Source organism: Epinephelus lanceolatus, chromosome 20 (assembly GCF_041903045.1).
Source record: "Epinephelus lanceolatus isolate andai-2023 chromosome 20, ASM4190304v1, whole genome shotgun sequence".
NCBI lineage: Eukaryota > Metazoa > Chordata > Actinopteri > Perciformes > Serranidae > Epinephelus > Epinephelus lanceolatus.
Genome location: NC_135753.1, coordinates 18,246,669 through 18,267,929, shown reverse-complemented (window position 1 = coordinate 18,267,929; position 21,261 = coordinate 18,246,669). Strand labels below are relative to the sequence as shown.

Below are 21,261 nucleotides of genomic sequence, written 5' to 3'. Positions count from 1 at the left end.
TCTCCTCTGCCTCCTACATGGTCTGACACCAAATGTACAGCAGAACCACGGTACAAGCACAAACCAGCCCGGGTTCAAGGACAGTTCGCCCGCTCATTAATATATTAACCGCCTCCTGCTGGACTACTTTCTCTATTTCCAGCTCTCGATCCACTGCTGCTTCCCTTTCTCTCTCTTTGCCTCTAACTGGGAGTCGTTTGATGGCTTGACTGCTCTCTTTTTGACAAGGCGTACAGTGACAATAGTGGCGAGGCAGTGTTTTGAATACAATGGAGACATCAGTGTGTGTCTGGAGGTAATTAGGCCTGATTTCTCTCCCTGCGAGAAGTCAAACACTCCAAAAGGTCAGAAAAACAACAAACGCCTACAGTCTCTGGCAGTGTGGTGCAGCATTTTCGCACGAACAGTCCTTGCAGCGTCTGGACAACCTTCACTCTGTTTCTCTGAGCTCAAAGGCACAAAACAAAACCATTTCAATCACTTCAAATGCGGCCAATTATCCTTTATGCAATGTATGGCTTGTAATATGCAAGGTAGGATCATTATTTGCGACAACGTGGTTGTGTGTGGGGTGTTTGTGTCTGCACATACGAGAGCTGGGTGAGGTCTGTGGCGTGGAGGTTCAGCCGCTGCGTCAGCCGCTCCATCAGGTCCGAGCCCTGGTCAGTGGTGAGGGGGCTGGGGGAGAAACACACAGACAGCTGGGCGTCACGTTTGGAGGTCCACACCCATTCAACACACACGCAACTACTCAGCCGTTAAAATACTATTTTTTTTTTTATTTTGGAGATACTGCCACAATTCATACCCACAAATGGGTCATTGCACACAAGCAAAGCCACGGTTGTCTGAATGGATGTACCGCACACATGTACACACTCGTAGACAGACACATGGGCGCGCGCAAACACAAACAAACACACAAAGAGCCGTGCCAAGGGAAAAGGGATCAGCTGCCTCTTCAGGCTTGGTAAATCACCTGCTTTTTTCCAGCAATGAGACAAACAATAAGGTGCAAATGGAACCTGCATGAGGTGTAATGGCTGTATCATATGGACGCGCCTTCCTCTCCCTTTCCCCCCTCTCATCTTTCTTTTTCTTCGCCCACATTCACTTTCTTTCTCTCGTGCACACAAATACGCTCAAAGTAAAACATGATAACACAAAGTCCACAAACACACCGGGCACGCACGCGCCCTCACGGTGAGATGAGAATAATAAGGTGCAAATGGAATGGAGGTGAAGTGTAATGGTGGTCTGATAAAGCCATGCCTCATCTCAGCTCAGTCCGTGGCTGCTCCCTCACTCAGAGAGTAAATCGCCAAGGAAATAGACCAAACAAAGGCAATCTGCAGGCCAATGCGCTGGATGGAGGAAATGAGAAGGGCATACACACAAAAACACACACACACACACACACACACACACACACACACACACACACACACAGAAAAGCTACTTTATTGCTGACAGCTTAACCTGGAATCACTGAGAGTGCCAAGTGACTGCAAGGTGACATGCACCAAAAAGTCATGGATCATAATGAAACATTGTTCAGATTTTGTGAGCAGAGAAATGTGAAATGAACTGAAGAAGCTATCCCATGCAGCGCTGGGGATTGAGTGCATTATCAGCTATACGTTTTGCTTTTTTCCAGACACTCAGCATCCTCTTAAGTTAAAACAGTTTTATAGTTATTTTACGTTATTCAAGGTTAAAATTATGCTGAGATATTCTTTTGTTTAGCCTGCGTTTGACACCACAATACAGCAGCTCTTTTTCTCCCAACAGAACAGTGTTCTGTGCATGAGTGGCTGATTCACTCCACCTTTGAGAGAGTGGGTGGCTCTTTTTTCTCCACTTTTTGAGGGGTTTTTGAAAGTTAAAGATTCACCGAAGCAATTCCAGACACGTTTGCATCCCTCTGCGGTAATTCTAGCAACTGGAGAGCTCCAGGAGTGACTTGGTTGTTGATGCTAGCACTTTTCCCCTTGGGTTTCTCTCTGTCTCTTTCTCTTCCATCCATACCCCCCCCCCCCCCCCCCCCCCTTCCTCCTATTCCCCAAACCTCCCCACTACCACCACCACCACCACCACCACCACCACCACCACCACCACAATGTCAGGAGCTGTCAGATAAGCAGGTTTGCGTAGCCTCTCTGCAGGGTGCAAAGGAGCTGGGGATAACAACCATGCAATCATGAGGTCTGCAGCAAATGCGAACCCCTCTATAGGCCAACTATAGGTGTCTGCCTGGTGGGCTGAGGATAGACGAGGAGGAGGTGAAGACATTTTATTCAGAAGGTGACCTGCTTCTTTCCCCTGGCATACACTCACCTATATTGTGTGCTTACGTCTTAATCTGCGTTTCTATATGTGTGGCAATAAGGTGACAAAGATTGTGCCCATCACACCTTTATGAGCCTATGTGTGTTGAACAGGTGAAGGACAACGCACCAACACCGGACTTGATAACACCATAAAGGGATTTGAGAGAGGGCTAGGGGCGAAGACACAGTCGATAGGAACTTATCTTTGCTGAGCTCGAGCTGAGTGAGAGGTGAGAGAGAGAACTTGGCTACCCTTCCTGACAAAGTATCATCATTAAAGCTGTAATACGGCACAGTAATACCCACACACTGAGGGATTTATCATCCCTGCTATTGTAATCAGGTGCAGCATACACCAAGGATTTCAAACTGCAGTATTCTTTTCCATAAAGACGTGAATATGTGGGTGGTTTTAGACAGAAACTGTGTATCTTAAAGGCAGTTTTAAGTAACTGAACAAAGCAGACATATGCTCGGTATTAAGGTGTAAAATGAGTCTTGCCTTGAAACAGGTCCAACAGTACAGCTTACAACTGGTGAGTGGAGCAATAAACTATGATATGAAGGTGAGCTACGTCATCAAGTCCACTGATAATAACCACTTAAGAACAAGAGAGTAGCTTTTACAAGGTTGTCAGTGATGCTTTTTGCATGCCAGTTTTCGAGGATGGTGACTAAGGTAAAAGAGGTTATTGCCATACTGTAGATCAGTGTTTCTCAAATGGAGGGTAAGGGGACCTCTAAGTGAACTTTAGAGTACAGCAGAGGGTACATGAGATTGTTTTTAATGTTAATTTAAAAAATATCAGTCATGCATAATTCCTAGAATAATTATACTATAATAAGTTCTATAAAAAATGTTAGTTCGATAAATATTCCCATTTTAAATCCAGTCATCACGTGCTGTAATTCAGAAGTGTCAACTTACAGTGATGACACAGCACCTCTTTATATATTCTTTTTTGTATTGTACCTCTTTATATATGCTTTTTTTCTGCTGAGAAAATATCTCAAAGGTGGTACATTGTTGTAAGTTTGAAAACCACTGCTGTGGATCAATCTATCGACAGTCTGCATTGCTGTCAACAGTAAAGCTGCAGTTAATATGAGTGCAATTCACAGACATTCAAGTCTGTATCTATAATGTTGCACAGGAGAGCTGCCACAGTGTCTCTCTGTTTTATATCCAATACAATACTGTTTTTAAGCTATTTATGAAGCTTATTTTTTATTGGGACACGTACATGTATCATTGGCCAGTGTCCCATACCACACCATCAGGGGCGTAAATATAGACAGTGCAGGCGGTGCTGTTGCACTGGGGCGTGTAAAAGTTGAGAAAAGAGCAGGCACTTGCCAATGATTCTGGTTGCCAGCTCAGAAATACAACTGTGATCAAATAAGAACTCACAGTAAATTGATAGTGGTGCCATTTGCTAATTATGCCTTAAAAAGGCAAACTCGTCTCTGTCTTTTTTCTTTTCTTTTCTTCGTTTAATAAAAATAGTCTGTAGCAACAAAATGATATGCTTATTCTTCATAAAGTATAAAAACTATACATCAACTATTAAAAAAATCAATTAAACAAATCATTTATTATTTTCAGTTGTCACGAACAGGGTAAACATGTTTATTTCAGCTGTAAGGTTGGGCATTTTAACATGGGGGTCTGTGGAGATTGACTCACTTCTGGAGCCAGCCTCAAGTGGACATTAGAGGAACTGCAGTTTTTGGCACTTTTCCATTGGCTTCATTTTCCCGCTTGGTACAAATATGCAAAGATGATTTTTGGAATAATATGTATGTATAGTAGATGTTGTCCAAATGTAAAGTCTCTGTTTGACCGTGTAATGACATGATACGATATACACTAGCTATTTTAGTGGCAAAATTTGGCAGTAGGGACTGTAAAAATAGCATGCACAGGGGCCTGTCGTAACTACAGTTTGCACACCATGTATAGTCTAACTTGAGAAGAGTTGCAATGATTAATTGATGAGCTGTCAACTAAAACATGAATTCGCAACTAACTTGATAATCAATTAATTGGTTAGAGTAATGTTTTAAAGAAAAATAAAGTCAGAATTCTCAGATTCTAGTTTCTTAAATGTGAATATTTTATGGTGTCTTTACTCCTCTATGACAGTTAACTCAGTCATCTTGGGCTTTGGGAAATACTGATTAACATTTTTTCTGCATTTGCTGACATTTTAAAGACCTAACAATCATCAATTAGTCAAGAAAATAATCAACAGATTAATCAACAATGAAATAGATGTAGCCCTTAGAGGGACCTTTATGAAAATACACAAAAAACAATGGAAAAACATGGATCAAACAATACGAAACACTGGTGTAACAAAATAACCAAAAAACCCTAACAAAAGGCACCTGATCAATCATGACAGTCTGATCCCTCTTAAAAAACTTCTACCCAAATAAATTTAGATGCAAGCAGTCAGCTCAAACTGTTACCAACCCACTATTTAATAGAATCAATAATTTTGGATAGTAATCACATTTTTTGTGTGCATTTAAACGGCATATTGTGACAACTTGAGTTCCTCATAGTATGCGCAAATTTTCCCTCAGAATATTATGATTTAGAAATCATTTTACAATCTGATTATTCCAATATCAATATGTGATATATGATTATGTGAATCATACTCACTCTGAGCCGGTGATAATGTAGCCGAAGTGTCTGTCCTTCCCTCTGCTGGAAAACTCCTTCACCCCGATGTGGACCAGCTGAGTTTTGACTTTCATGTCCTTCTTCTGCGGCTCCTCCAGCTGCTGTTTCCCTACTGGGGCCTGATTCCCCTGCATCCACCTCTGGATCTCTGAGTCCACCTGAGCGCCAGGCCCATCTACACCACTGGTTAAACGCAGGGTGGCACCTTCCTTCGCAGGTGTGATCTTCTCCTCCCAGTGGTGGGACATAGGAACCTGACCCTGCATCGTCCGGCTTTGGACATTCTCCATGCCGACCATTTTCCGGAGGGGAGCTGGTGGCCCAACGTTGACCTTTGGGGAATCACCGAAGGGCTCCATGTTGAGGTAGTCCAGCAGCTTGGAGAAGAACTCTGCATGCTGTGTTAAATCAAAGATTTTTCTTTAGATCGGCAAAGGGATTTTTTATACTTCTTTTACCTATGCACCACTTTCAGATCCTTTTAGAAGTTAGTTTATTAGGTTTTGAGCAAAAATTAATTAATACCTTGAATAGAGAGTTGCTCCTATTAGATATGTCAGCCATTTAAAGCAATGAATTTGTAATGCATTCACTGATGTTTCTAAGTCTGAGTGCTGGCCCAAGGTCTAATGATGTCTTTTATCGTTACAAATCATTAAAGGGTGCATTCAGCAGCTTTACTTGCTTACTAAAAACGAAACAAAAGATTCATGGCGCCATGCAAAACTATTTTTCATTCATATCACTTTTAAACTTCCATTAAATGAAAATATTGAGGTTAGACAACTCTGAGGGAATTTTATAAGATCCTGCAGGTGCTTTCAAGTTGTAATAATTCAACAGTAAATGCTAGGCTGCACAAAAACTTTCAAATCATCCCTATTCGAAGCAGCATTCAAAAGTGAATAAAGTGTAAGTTTGGACATGTCTTGCTCCCTGAGAAACCAATTTGTTGGTTGAGCAGAGTAATTTTAAAATCACCTTGTCAACAGGCTCTTTGTCTGCGCCGTCTATTTGTTGGCCTGGAAACAAACACAATTTATGTGAGCAGATTGTGTGAAAACTGAAGTTCTCTTTTGTATTTAGCAAAATAAAAAAAAAATACAGACTTAAAATGGAAGACTCAAAAATACATTTGGTATGAGGATAATACGAATACAAATAATACGATACAAACACGTTACTGCACAAAACACTGCCAGCTTGTATTCTCATCCTCAACAGAAGAAACACTGACCTTGCTGTTTCATTCTCAGTGTGTCTTCCTGGTTTAGATCCTGCCCTTTGTCTGATTTTAGGTCCTGGTCTTGATTCTGTTGCACGGCTGCCAGCGACTCCCTGTTACCCTCCATGTCCCCCCTGGAGTCAGCAGCTCCTGGTCCTGGCTGGGCCCCAACCACAGGCCGCTCCTCATCCACCTCCTGCAGCGCCCCTGTGATGACCCCAGCCAGCTGGTCCAAGTCTTTGCCCATCAAAGCCTCTATGTTGACGCTGTGCCTCCCCAGCTGGTTCACCATATCCTGGATGAATCGCTCTGGACAGGAGAGAATGAGAAGCTGCAATCATACTACATCACTTAACACAATTTTCCCCAAAACCCAAACTGACAGACAAAACATGAGAATACTGTGGTGCAAATGTAAAACCCAGAGTGTGAAATATCTCTAACAAGCTATAAAAAAAGCGGATCTTACCGTCCATGACACTAAGAGGCTCTTTGGCGGTCAGGCGGTTTGAGCCAGCCTTGAGCAGAAGTCTGTCTAGATTAGGCCTTTGGGTTTTGGAGCCAAATGCCACCTGAGACTGCGGTTCTGCGTGGTCACTCTGAGCTGGCCGGATGTAGCTGAGGTAGTGGAGCTTTCCTTTGGGCCATGCAGCGTTGCCATCCAGGGCACCCTGCTGAGTGCTCGGTACCTCGGCAAGAAGCCGTTCCAGCTGGCTGGAGAGCAGTTTGCTTCTTCCTGGATCCCGGTTAGAGTAGACTGCACTGAGCTTGGGGTGTCTGCCCTCTCCGCTCTGGGTGAAGACTTTGGTGACTGGAGTTTGGCCAGCTCCTTTCTGATGGCTGAAGATAGTGGTCTCCTTCCAGCCCTGCTGGGGTTTGGACCGGCTGGGCTCCAAGTGACCTTCAGACTTGATGTCTTCATTCTACAACACAAAATGCCACATTTAGAGCATTGTTAATATGTCAAACATCATTTAGCCATGCTGACACCATGGCTCTGGGGATGGCTGAGGGTCTGACAGTTGGTCCACCACTTTGGTCCAGACTGATATAAATCCACAAGTGGATGGATTGCCATTAAATTTATTACAGGCATTCAGGGAAACCAGATAATGAATCAAAATGACTTCGGCTAACACCCTGACTTTTTCTTTAGTGCCACCATAGGTTTACATTTGTGGTTAAGACAGAAATGTCTCAACAACAAGAAGAAATTCACGAATTCCTGAATTGCAATAACTTTTTATCTTATGTGTCACTGTCCATATACAGTACCTCTTCAACATGGAGCCTGTTTACCAAGGTTTTTGTGTTCAAGTGACTAATGGGAACAACAATTTTGGAAAATGATCCAGTATTGAGCAACACTGCTGCAAGCCAAAATGTAACCACTTGGGGCATTTTTTTTACCATCACTTCACGTCTACTAAAAGTGCTTGTTTTTGCCAATGACAGGCTCAGATTATGACAACATTATGGTAAGGATCCCTACAGAGATAGACCTGTTTGAGTCACTTTTGTTTAACTACAAACAGCCCCGAAATTGCTATAGCCAAAGCCACCAGACTCCATTTACACAAACAGTAATTTTAGCATGTAAAGAGGCAGCATATATTCACATCTGACTGTGTGAATTAAGGATTTATTTCAACCACACTAGAGCTGTTAATTGTTGAAATGGTGGAAAGACAAACCAAAACAACTGTTGCAAATTTAATTTTGTTTGTGTTGACTTTAAATTAAGTGTGTTTTACAATGATAAAAATATTCTTTATTTAAATGGAATCTGGTGTCTTTGGTGATAGCCATTTCAGGGCTGTTTCTGGTTAAACAAAAAGGATCTTTCTCCTTAACAAAATGGTCCATCTCTGTAGGGATTCTTTCCATAATGTTGTCAAATACAAATAATAATAATCTGAGCCTGTTAATAGCAAAAAGCACCTTTACTGGACGTAAAATGCCCTGAATGGTTACATTGCAGCCTGTATTGCTGCTGCTGACTGCAGCCCTCTCACTCAACGCTCAACCAGTTTCAAAAACATTTGTCTCCATTAGTCAGTTACAAAAACAATGAAAACTATGGTCCAGGTTGAAAACTACCAAACTCACCCTTTAAGCCATATGTCAAAACTAATGATATTCCCATTAGCCTCAGCTATATTTGGTATTTAATGCTAATTTGCAAATGTTAGTAAGCTAACACACAAACCAAGATGGTGAACATTATATCTGCTATACCTCAGCATGTTGGTATTGTCACTGTGAACATGTTATCATGCCAAAGTTAGCATTTAGCACTGCTTTGCCCAAGTACAGCCTCAAAGAGCTGCTGTAGACTTTTAGCCTTGTTTTGTTAATTTCTGTAAAGCTTCAGTGACAACATTCACATGATGTTTCTTCAACCTAGTTTCATCTCTGCAATAGTTTTTTTCCCTCCCCATGAGAACATTCGATGGGTTGCGCTGGGTCAGCATTGTTGTGACAGGCTTTAGTATAAGAAGAGAAGCAACCTGGGCTCGACGAGACAGGACAGGATATGAATAGGGATTCTAGATCAAAGACAACTGCCCTTGGAAATTGCATTATGGAAATCACAGATGAGATAGTGTCACTCAAAGAGTAATTTCATGCATTTCCACAACAAACTTTAAAAGCATATCCCTTCTGTCAGAGAAGTAGCAGCAATCCCTTATCTAAAGAGAAGAAACTGTGAGTCATCTGATTTCAGATTTAGCCATATGAGTTTATATTTGACACATGATGAATTGTGTGTTTACATCACAATGCACTGGTACACAGGCACCGAGAGGCCTTTTAACCATTTGGCATTGTAGCTGGTATTACTGTTGGCACCAAAATTTGTGATATGGTCTTTTCTTCTCTCTGTGAGGAAGAGAAATCATGTTTCTCTTCTGAATAATAAGAACCCACGCTTCAGTTCAGCATACAGTATACCCGATCCACTGAGCAGCAGTATTATCCATGTTGCTGCTGCACTAATACGAGCTATCTCCCTTGGTGCCATTTTCTGTCCTTCAAATGTATATAGAGAAAATGTCAGTCTTTCCAAGCCCGGCATACTGAGAGGCCATAATGGCATTAGCACAGCGAGACGGGGGTGCTCTGCCATTCATGCTAACCATGTTTGCCTTTTTCCATCACACTACACAACAAAGAGCCTCGTCTCATCAATAAGGAAGGTCCTGAACTCTTCAACTTTGCATTATGGCTGCACTGACACAGCAGCAGGAAGCGGCTCGGCTATGAAGGATGCAGAGCACATTTCACACAAAGCCCGGGTTCCACCCTAAATATGAGGATTGAATAATGTAAAGAGGTGATGGAAGATCTTTGTGTAAAAGGGTCCCTGCTCAGTGGGAGAGGGAGGAGAAGACAGAGAGCGAGAAACAAAAGCGGTGTGGTGACAAGAGGGCGACCCCAGCAAAAGACATACTGACTCTTTTTCAAAAGGAGTAGGAAGAGGCCCTTCCATAATGTAGGCAAGGAAACACGTTTGAATTTTGTTTGCTTTGTGAACCAATATTTCTTTCCTTAACCCTAAACCTTAATGCTACATCTTTAGCTGTTGCATTAAGATATAACAATACAGTAGTTTTTTTTTAAAGAGTTATTCAAGCTGTTCAGTTGGGCTGGACCTGAATATTTGACTATTTGTTTGTTGGGTAGGTATTCTTTTTTATTTTGGGAGTCAGATATTCTGTTCATTCCTTTCTTTCTTTTCTTTTTATTTTATTTTTGAGAAATGACAATAATGAAATTAAAAATAAAAAATCTCAGTGTTTCCCATACATTGATTTATTTGTGGTAGCCCACCATAATATCAACATTACTATCTAAAATGGGTAAAATCTTATTTCAGTGTAGAACTGCATGTAGCATATCTATTCACTTAGCCTGTCCTTCGTTTCCCTTAATGACGGCTCGACACTGCACTGGGAAAAGTGGTAAGTCCACACACACACACACACACACACACACACACACAGTGACAGTGCTAACTGTTAGCATCAAACAGCTAACATTACCTTACGATTATTAGTGGGTTAAACAACAGAGTCAAGCCACTTTGGTGTTGGCGTGAGTTTGCTGGGACTGTTTATCAGCTTAGTGTAGGATGTTAGCCTCTGCTGCTGTGTTAGCTTGAGCTAACTGGGCAGTCAACTGCTATATAAAAACACAGGCGCCAGCGAAAGTGAAAGTAAAAATCAACCCCTGAGCCACTCTTGTTTTGCGTTTTGCCTCACTCTCTTTTTCGATTTTTTTTTTTTCAGCGCTGTGTCTTTTGGATGCCTGCTGCTTACAGTCTGGCACCTGCTTGCTAAATTTTATAAAGTCCCGACCTCACCTGAGCACTGTGGAGGTGCACGTCCATAAACGTCCCTAACACAGAAAAAGTAGAAAATAAGTAAAGACAGAGGGCAGAGTCTCTGCAGAAAAACACGCCGTCACACACTTCTAGTGGGTCATAGGTGATGATTTAGAGGGATTACTTGTGTATGAGTCCATATATTGGTTTAGGAAAATCCTGCAGAGTATATCTTTAATTTTTTTGGAGCTAGCTTGCTGTTTCTTCTCTTCTGTTTCACATGCTTTGTCAGGCATTGTCTCAGAGTAGCAGTCTATTATCATACAGTCTATGGTTCAGCCCCACCTGGCTGAAGCTTCGATAATACGCTTAATGATTGTTACCAACACTCAGGAGAGCCTTACTGTTTAATATGTCACTTCCTGAAGTTGAGGGACCTGCAAGAGAAACTGGTCAAAAATGTTCAATGGCGAAGCAGCAGAGGTTGAGATATCTTGACTCTAAGTCTCTCTAATATAGATTAAGCTCCAAAACACTGGATGCTACATTTTCGACATCATGGAGCTAGATAGCATTTTTTAATCAGACCCTTCCTGCCTCCTAAATGCGCTTGTCTTTCAAAGCACATCGTCAGATTGTAAGAGGCTATCTTGTTTAAAAAAAAAAAGGTCTTAAATTGCGATAACATTGATGACATCAACAGAGCCACAGATGACATTGTAAAACTTTATTTAAAAAGCTTCTGTTATTAACCTGCATGATTTTTGTGTACTTGTCGCATCTGTCTCATCCACTCCAAAGACAAACTGCTACAAGTCTGCAGTGTGTGAGACTCTCACCTGAACGTTGGCTCCATGCTGGAGGATTCCTGGTTGTCCATCGGCCTCAGAGTGTGGCAGGAAGCCCAACCCCGTCAGGTACTGCTGAAGGTTTCTGCTCAGTTTCCTGTCTCTGGAGTTGCTATAGGCGGTCAGCGGGCTTGGAGCTGTGGCCTGGCGGTAGAGAGGGATGGCCCTCAGTTTGGAGAGCTCTTTGGAGATTACTTGCTGGGTGGTGTCGTCCTGCCACGTCAAACCTGGAAAATAAAGATTGAAATTCCAAACAATCAAATAAGTGGCACATGATGCAGAGATCAATCCCTTTGTATGTGGGGTTCTTTAAAACACCTCTCGACTCAATATAACTCTTCAAAAATAAGATTTCTACAGATCTCTCCAGGTAAAACACTATTTTGGTAAATAAATCAAACAAAGTGGATAGTGAACCTAATTTAATCAACATATCCACTGATGCATAAACAATTAAAGACAACAAATGTCTAATATTAGGATTATTCAACAGAAACAGAAAAAGTACTTGACTGCTCGCTATTAACAAAAACTGGAGAGAGGATCAGGCCTGGAGATGATTGAGAATGACTCATATAATAAATTGTAAGCCAGGCAAAAACTAACAACTCCAGTTCCTGGCTCTGGTATTAATATTAAGTGCCTCCAAAATTATTTCCAGCAACAAAATTAATATTTGGAGGCAAAATGGCTGACCATTTTTATATTTTCTGGGCTCATATTTTAAATATATCATTGCCAAACATTCCTAAAGAGATCATTTTCATACATTATTACTTGACATTAAAGAGTTAGAGTTTTACCAGCTTAATTGTTAAAATGAAAATATGTGAGACAGGGGTTGATTTGTCTTTGATTGCCCACTGGGGTTGCAACAGTATGAGATTCTCTCAATACGATAACTGTCTCAGAAAATGTCCCAGTTTCATGGTATACAGTATTACGCTAATATTCTTATTATCATTTACAATGACCCTTAAAGAATGCTTTGTTATAATTTCACAAAATATTATGTCCTGACCATAGACTGACATAACTATCATGACGTCCACCCATTGGTTTGTGGACTTCTATTTTAAAGCCCTGAGTCTGGCATTTTGTCATCGCCATCTTAGTGTTTTTGGGGCCAGCAGTGACCATATGTGATTAAGAGGGTGCAGCTGTGGAGGAGTGAGGGGTGCCTCTGACTCACACACTGTAGTGGCTCCTCATAGACAGCCTGTCACTCACAGGGGCCCCACCCTTAAATACGCATAACTTTAAGCCTTAATTAAATGTAAAAAGGCGAGTTAAATAAAAATTCACCCCACGTACAGTTGTCACGAAGGAGGAAATTGGCTATAAAGATTAAAACCAGTTTTGTACCAGGCTGTAAACATGTTTATTTCTGCTGTAAAGTTGGGCATGTTAGCATGGAGGTCTATGTGGATTGACTGTTTGGGAGCCAGCATCAAGTGGCCATTTGAGGAACTGCAGCTTTTGGCACCTCCGCATTGGCTTCATCTTTCACCTTCAGAGGTTGCCACTTGGTCCTGGCAGATACGAAAATTGACATAAACTTGAAATACACTTTTAATCACACTAATACAATAACAGTAAAATTCAATACTGTAAATAAACAAATGCACATGGTATGATACCTGTCAATTTTCATACTACGGTATACCCAGAAACTGGAAACAGCAATGTAAATAATATTTAAAATACTGGGGTCAAGACTGACTATATACAGTAAATGTGCCTTTAACAGAAACAGTACTGTCTTTTGTTTGAAATATTGTTCTTTTGGCACAGTATTCCTGTAAATGGTGACTGTGCAGTATCTATGTTCTCTTCTTTGTGGATGACTGTTCATAGTTCTCTCAGTTTTACAGGGGTGAATTCAAACATTAGAGGAGAGGAGGTCTAAAATTAAGACACACTTAAAGAAAGCCACGACTGCACATTCACACTCATGCACACATGTACAGACACATGTATACACAGACATGTACACACACAGACACACAGACACACAGATACACACCCCAGCCAGTCAACAAGCCCGGGGAGAATGTCACACTGCGGCCTGACGCCTTGCCAGCATCTCTGCTAATTGCCAACACATAGTTGGGATGCAGAACTCCTGGGCAGGGGCAAAGCGCAGTGGTGCCAGGACCAGATGGAGCTACCCAAGCAAAAAAAAAGATACCCAAAACATGGCCCCATTCCCAATGAGCCAAGAGGCACAGCATTCCATCGGCAAAGAGCATAGAAATACCACAGATACACTTTTTTTTTAGGGAGCCAAGATGTTCACTGATGACACTTCATTTAAGTGCAGAGGCATTTTTTAACTAGAAAGAAGTAATTATGTTGTGGCTTAGATTCCTAGCTGCCAAAACTTTTTACTGGACTCATCTGAAGAAACATTGCAGCTCTTAATGATGTGGACATGTTTAATAGCAATAAATTAAAAGCCTAGGTTTTAAAATACGCAAAAAATGAAAAGTATCAACACCGCAGAATGTCTTCATTAGCCCGGTTTCTCACCCATAGACTCTGGGTATTCTCATAGATATTCATAAGCACCAGATGAGGATCTGAGCAATGCAGAGCAGCTACAGATGCCTCCAGTCATTCTTGGCAGTGCTGAATAGAGCACACAGCAGCGTATGTTGTCACTGTTCTGGAACGCAGCTCAGCCATCCATCCGCACAACAATGACAGTTAACTACCCATGGCTTAACCGATGTGGTGTATACTTGTTATATATTAACGTGGCGATGATCGTTTACGCTATCATCAGTGGTGATGGGGAAATCAGGTCTGGCTTCAGCCCTAAAGGATCCATATGGTACCTGCGGTTAACTGCAGCTGGTTAAATGGGTTCATACATGATGGCGCCACAAGCTGGCTTCATTGACTGTGACACCTCTATCCCCCTCTGTCTCCTGGGGGATGCACTTATTTTTATACATAGCATGTTGTTGTGTCTGTGACGGGCACACTTGAGGGGAAAAAAGGTATGCCGGTGCAAATTACACCATCAGAATGAGCCATTTTGTAAGAGAAAAAAGTCAGGAAGAAAATTGGTGGGGCCTTTACGGTTGGATTCCTCTCAATCAACCTCTCAGCTGATTATCCTGGCACTGAGGAGCTAAATGTCATGCAAATTCTTCTGCAAGTCCAGAGAAAGAGCAGGTTCCATCACCAAGTGCTGCCGGGTTTTTGCCTGTTAAGGATAGCACGCCGTCTCAGGCAAATGCCTCAGTTAATTAACGCCTTGCCATTAGCGCAACAGCTTTCAAACAAGCAAGATATTTCTGTTGGCCTCCTGTCTGTTTTCTGTGTGACAGAGAGAGAGGGGGCCTCCTAAATATTCAAAGCCCATTAGATGGGATCCTGTCTACATGTCTTGTAGTTTCATCTGCTGTTTTTGAAATGCAGATTTTCCCCTTTCCCTTTACTTCTGTCCACCAACTGATTTTAAAGGCATTAATGGAAGAGAGCGTGAATAATTTAGCAGCGAGTCCTACCTAATTAGTCAAAATGAAATGTGTCAATCCAAATTTGACACTAAAATTAAACCAACAGTGCAATGGTGAGGCAGAACATGTGAATACACTGTGTACAGTGGCATTTCATTTCCTAAAAAAAAAAAAAAAAAATTGTAGTAAAAAGTATTGCTGTGAATCTCTTTACAGACGAACTATAGGGAGGTTCCTGACAACTAGTTTTCCTAATGTTTAAATGGGAGTTTAAACTTAGACTTGTTGACTAATCTAAAAGTAAGAAAATTTTAAATATTTTAGAAATTAAAAATAAAAAATAAAGTCAAAACTTAGCATGATTTAATCTCTAAGGTTAAGCATTGTCTTAATAAATTTTGCATATGTTATAAGACCCTTTTATGGTGCCAACTAGTGAAGGTAGCAATGCTAAATCAACTGTGTAAGATTCAGGGGGATACATTGGCAGAAATGGAATATAATATAATTTATTAAGTATGTTTTCTTTAGTGTATAATCACCTGAAAATAAGAATTGTTGTCATTACCTTCGAATGAGCTGTTTATATCTATGTAGAGAATGCCATGATGCACCACCATGTTTCTACAGTAGCCCAAAATGGACAAACCAACACTGACTTTAGATAGGGCCATTGACATTTTTGCGTGAGCCACCATAGTCACCAGCTCTTCTGTGACAAGGAGTGTCCGAAAAATTCATTTTTTTAACGTGAAACTGCTTAATTCAGTGTTTTTACTTTATTAAATTTCTGAGTCCATTTGTTCTGGAAAGGGGGACCCTCTGTGGATAACTTGGCTCCTAGTCAAAACCTCTTGAATGTCTGGATCTTCAAAATAAAGGTGAGCACACATTAGCAGGTGCTAGGCCAGCAACCCATCACTGATGAGCTGAACAACGAAGGAGAAACAATGATTTATAATTTGAAACTGCTTTATTTCAGTGTTTTTACCGATGTTAATCACCTGATGTTTTGTTTTGGAGTGGAAAAGACCTCAGTGGGTAATTTGATTCCCAGTATAAACCTCCTGAACAATGAACACTGAAGGAATTCTAACCTGGAGAAGTTTCATCTGGTTGCAATCTGCAGTCCTCACCACTAGATGTCACTAAATCTCCCTATATCTTACACATTGGACCTTTAAATGTCGCTGAAATGTGTGGCACTTTGGACTGTGCATTATGAACACACACATTATCCTACAAAACACGACAACACCTCACTAAATGCAAGTTAGCAAATAACATTTATTGAAAACAATATCCTTTAATTAGAAATAAATCTGTACAATAATTCTGATAATAAATTGAACCTATTTTATTTATCTATTTGTTATCATTATTATTTTTTCTTCTGATTTGGCCTTATGTGCTTTATGACCTGAGCTGGGTGAGGGAAGGGAATGAGGGCAGGATACTGATCGTACAGTAATGACTGTTAAATCATTCTGGAATATCAATAGATAGAATCTGAATAAATAATAAGTTTAACCGACTTCCTTTACATACATGTTTTTTACTCTTTAGCTTTATGGTCTTATTCCACCAGCTTATGACAACTCTTCACTGAAGCTACAGCATATGATGTTTACACTGAGTGATGTGACCTAACATTTTAAAGCTTGGCTATTTCCTAAAATACAAATATATTTAAATATATTAAGCATTATTTTATACACATTTCCCCAAAATCCAGACACATATATATGGTATCTTTGGAGTCTTCGAAAAGAGCATTTAAAATAAAGTTATGTGGCTCTTAATGAAGCATGACCATCTGACCACCTCTATTGAAGTAATTTCATATTGCCATTACTGCAAAACAGTTGGTGAACATCCATGAGGACACAAATTATTATTTGCCTGTGGAGGAAATCATTTTGCTTCAAGTAAAAATCTGCAGCAGGTTTCTCTGAAATGATCCTGCCCCCTTCAAAGACATGGACTCACACTGAACGGTTCAATAAAAGCACTCTTGTTTTCCTCATAACAACTCAAGTTTTCACATGGCATGTTAGTGTGTGAGTGTTGTCTGACTTTTTTTTTCCCTCTCCAGCAACAAGGTTGTCAAGGAACAGACAGAGCAGAATATGAGGAACAACAACAATGGTTTCTGTCGATTGTCTGTCAAAGAAAACATGTTTGTGCTGGAAGCAAAGTAGGGCCGTGGGTAACACGGTGGTTTCAGTGGCACTGGAGTGACATAATGTCAGTTTATGGTCACTGATTCTCCCTGACTGATGCTTCCTGTCAATGGAGCTAATGCAAATGTCACAATGCATCATCTTACTTCACTTGTCAGTACTATGAGACTACCCGCCACTCTGCACAGGGTCAGGAGGTCAATCGACTGCAGGTTAGTGTAGTTTAACGTGGTAGATCAGGAACACCAGTGTTACATTCTGACATGATTCTTTCTGATGTTCAGAGGACGGAGCTTGAAAGGATAAAAACTGACCAGAAACTGAAAAATATGACATAAAGCAGTTTAAAAAACTGCAGAATTAACCATTGTTTGTCCTTATGCCAATTGACTATTTGCTAAACCCTGACTAAGCTAATGCTATCAATAGAACTCAGTCAGTTGGTTAAGTTTTACATCATGAATCCGCTAAATGGCTCTTAAAAGGATAGTTTGCTCAAAAAAATCCAAAATACATATTTTTCCTCTCACCTCACCTTTGCCTCATACCAAACAACACCTGTCAACCGAATCACTGCACACAAGGAAGCCTGCATCTACCGCTAGCTCACCTAGCACCACTGAGCTAGCTAATGTTACAGCTCAGCCGAGAAAGACACCATTACATTTCACAATGTCACGAGTATGAGCCTCTCATTCATGAGGAGATGCACGCTTCCTTCTGAGAGGTGTTACAGTTGGTGGGTGTACTTCGGTAGAAAGAGAATCATTCCTACATGAAACTGCTCACAACATGGTTTGTAGATTATCTTGAGTAACCAGGTCATGATTTCTGGAAAGAGACATTGCTGTTGAGTTTTTCAAATGTATGTTTTTGGCACTCTTGTGTAAAGGAGTGCCATGTAGTTCCATAATATTTGAGAGAAGGCATATATCTCCAACACTCTACAAGTTACACTAAAACACGACATTGATAAACAGTACTACAGGTAAAAGGAAAAAATGCAGCATTTAATAACTTAAACCACCTCTGTGGTGAAGAAAATAACTCAGTGCTCAGTCTGTTCCACGTAAAAACCCTGCGCTCGTTCAGGGTCTAGGCTTTACCCCGAGCTAACAGTGCAGCAAAGAGGCTGCTCTCATAACGTAATTAACCAAAGAGCGGAGCACTCTGCCTCCCTGTCATTTTGTTATTCTCATACAGGCAAGAGACTGTAAGGTGACTGTAATTAATGCAGTTAAGTTTTTAAAAATGAAAAGGCTGTGGACTGTTTATTATTGCATTATTGCATTTGCATATTAGTACATGAATTCCATACTATTTCCAGTGAAATATTACAGTATGCAAGCTACACTGGTGTTAATAACCCACAATGGGTTAGCGTAAGCAACTGCAAATGGATACAATCAGACTGGCACCCCCTGGTTAAAAAGCTAGGGTTTGCAAGCATTTTGGCTTTAATGAAGCTGACTGGAAAAGGGACCTGGACAAGGACCAAAATATTTGCAAGTAAATTCTTCTGTTTATTTAATTATGGGGTGATTACAAATAAGCTATGTTTTAAAAGTAGCAAGAAGTCACACGTGAGAAAAAATAAATCATGTGTAGAAATCATAAAATTTAATGCATCGAGATGCATCGATAATTGTTTTAATATCAAATCTTAGCTCACTAAATCGTAATCAAATCAAATCAAATCATGAGGTGCCTAGCAATTCCCACTTTTAGAATAAACCCGCTCCTTACTTTAAAGTCTGATGTAATAGCATCATCAAGGTGGATGTTCTAGTCATGAACAGGACGTTAACCTGTAACCCCTGAAATACTGTTGATAACTAATGCCAGTGCCCCTTGCCTTTGTAAATAAACCTAAAGTTAACTACTGTAGCTAGGTAATAAGCTAGTTAGTCTGGAATTATTGCACTTACTACAAAGCCCCCCCACCACAATATGTGGCAAAGTCCAAAGCTAGACAGACCCACCCTGCCTGGTTACAGTTGCTATGATTGGACACTTGCTCATCAGGGGCAGTGTTTAGTGAACGTTCAATTAAATGCTTCATCATTATAATATACTGTATACATCAAATTAATACACTATAGTTAGCAAGTTGGCTCCTTTGTGTATCTTCACACAGTCCCAGCCTGCACACACACACACATTTAGCAGAGCCATAATGACTCCACAGCAATATGACAGCAGCCTGGCTATGAAATGTGTAGACACACTGTGGCTGCACACGCTGAATACTAAAGCTGCTTGGCTTTAGGTGCTGTGTAATATAAAAGTCATTTGCGGCTGGATGACAGGGCCTTGCATTCAAAATGTATTGTGGTGAAAATTTAATACCAGACATTGTGCTCAGCCAATGGGGACACATCCAGACAACCCAAGCCCTTTTGTACAAGGGTCAATTTCTATTGATCTGAATGACATTGGTGTTGTGCAGTGAGCAGAGATTGTGCGATTTCTACCTGCATCTCTGATGCAAGATAAAGAGGATTGTAAATCGATTCCATTGATGTCCCTCCCCGTTCCCCCCCCCTTCATCTCTTCAATTTAAGTTACAGTACAATGGTCTCAATAACCCTGTCTGGGCTTTAAAAAAAAAAAGAAAAAAGTGTCCCCGACGGCTCAAAGATGACACTTCAATAGTTGTTGAGGTGATAAGAATAACATGCCACCGAGCATTAACAGTGCATTGTGGACTCATCCGGAGATAATGCTCTGTGTCTGTGGATGTGATTCTACAAGACAGAAAAGGGGAAAATGATTCAAAGTGATGATGTCATGTCTGCGACGTCTGTAAACGGGTGTCTACAAACACAAGGTCAGAGTCTCATGATGAAAAGCATCTAAAAAATTAAACAGAAACGGACCAGGACAAAAATTTCACACCAGATCTCTTCTCATCCTCTTCACTCTCATTTGTTTATTTCCAAGCAGTAATTAGAATAAATGTGTGGTCTCGCTTTGCTTAATATTCATCACTGCATTTTTTCTCCCCTCTTTTTTTTTTTTTTTTTTGATTTCCTCTGGCCGGCTGCTTACTCTTAATGATTTTCAACAGTGGTTCACGCCTGTTAAAAGATATTAAGCTCAGAGTGGCCTGCAAAGCCAATTATATTTGGAGGGCTGATGTTTGTGGTCACGGTCTGTGTTAAAGGTGTCTACTGCCCCCTGGTGGGTTGTGACTGCAGTTACAGGCTGACAAATGTGAAGAGAAGAATCTGCTTGGTAACATTTTATCTTCTTGGTCTGTAATTTCCAACAATTTCATTAATAATTCCCTGAGGAGCTTCCTGGAAAGAACCATGTAATTATTCCTAATTATAAAGAAAATATAGACACACGTCTGAGACTGTTTCTTTAGTTAGGACTCAGTTTATGAACAGCTGTTGACTGAAAGGAATTTCCTTGGTAGAGCTGCCATTTTTAATCCCAAGTAAATGTTCATCCACTAACTATTATCGACACTTAACTCTCCATATATGCTGAATTGCAGACACAAACTGTGTCACATGTAAATAGCACCAAATTATTCATTTCTTTCCATGAAACTTCCTCTGAATTTTCAATAAAGTACAGGCCCATGGGTTATATATTGAAACATACATCATGTTAAAACATTTTTAAGGCATTTTATGGGCAGAAAATACTTCTCCAAGAGTTGTCTGCTAGAAACAAACAAGCGAGAGCCATTTGTTTAGCAGTTACAGCGATGGATCCATAACAGCAGACTGCCTGGAGGCTCCTCTCATTCCTAGCCGTTGTTCACACTGTGACAACCATCAGCAAGAAGACACTCTGTCTACCACAGACAGTACAAGACATGAATATAAAATCAGCTATATTAGTGTGACAGAACTGAGGAGATGCGCTGAATTCTCAGCATGACTCCAGCATGGCTCCAGGTTGTCAAACTTGTACCCTTAAATTATGACTGTAACTTCACTCATGCAAGCTATACAGTTACTTCTGCTGCGATGACATTTTATTAAAAATGCACTGTATGCCCCTGAAGATGTAACCTGTTGTAACAAAACACATTAGCCGCTGCCATTGATTGAGTAGGAGAGACGGCCTAATGTGATTACACTGCACACCTCACAGTTACTCATCCACAAAATTAGCTCGAAATGTCCCACCAGCATACAAGCCAATTAGACTGGCTGCTGGAGTT

The 21,261-nt window shown here is 40.7% G+C and overlaps 1 protein-coding gene across 1 annotated transcript in view; it reads right to left on the bottom strand.

Annotated features, from left to right (window-relative positions):
* Positions 1 to 21,261, bottom strand: part of ptprn2 (protein tyrosine phosphatase receptor type N2) — a 176,059-nt gene that overhangs the window by 118,166 nt on the left and 36,632 nt on the right. Inside the window, exons 4-9 of the mRNA XM_033638751.2 lie at positions 11,417 to 11,652; positions 6,720 to 7,173; positions 6,263 to 6,559; positions 6,007 to 6,047; positions 5,005 to 5,423; positions 592 to 678 (exon numbers count right to left, since the gene is read on the bottom strand). Of these exons, the coding sequence (XP_033494642.2) occupies positions 592 to 678; positions 5,005 to 5,423; positions 6,007 to 6,047; positions 6,263 to 6,559; positions 6,720 to 7,173; positions 11,417 to 11,652 (1,534 nt within the window). The remainder of the gene's footprint in view (positions 1 to 591; positions 679 to 5,004; positions 5,424 to 6,006; positions 6,048 to 6,262; positions 6,560 to 6,719; positions 7,174 to 11,416; positions 11,653 to 21,261) is intronic.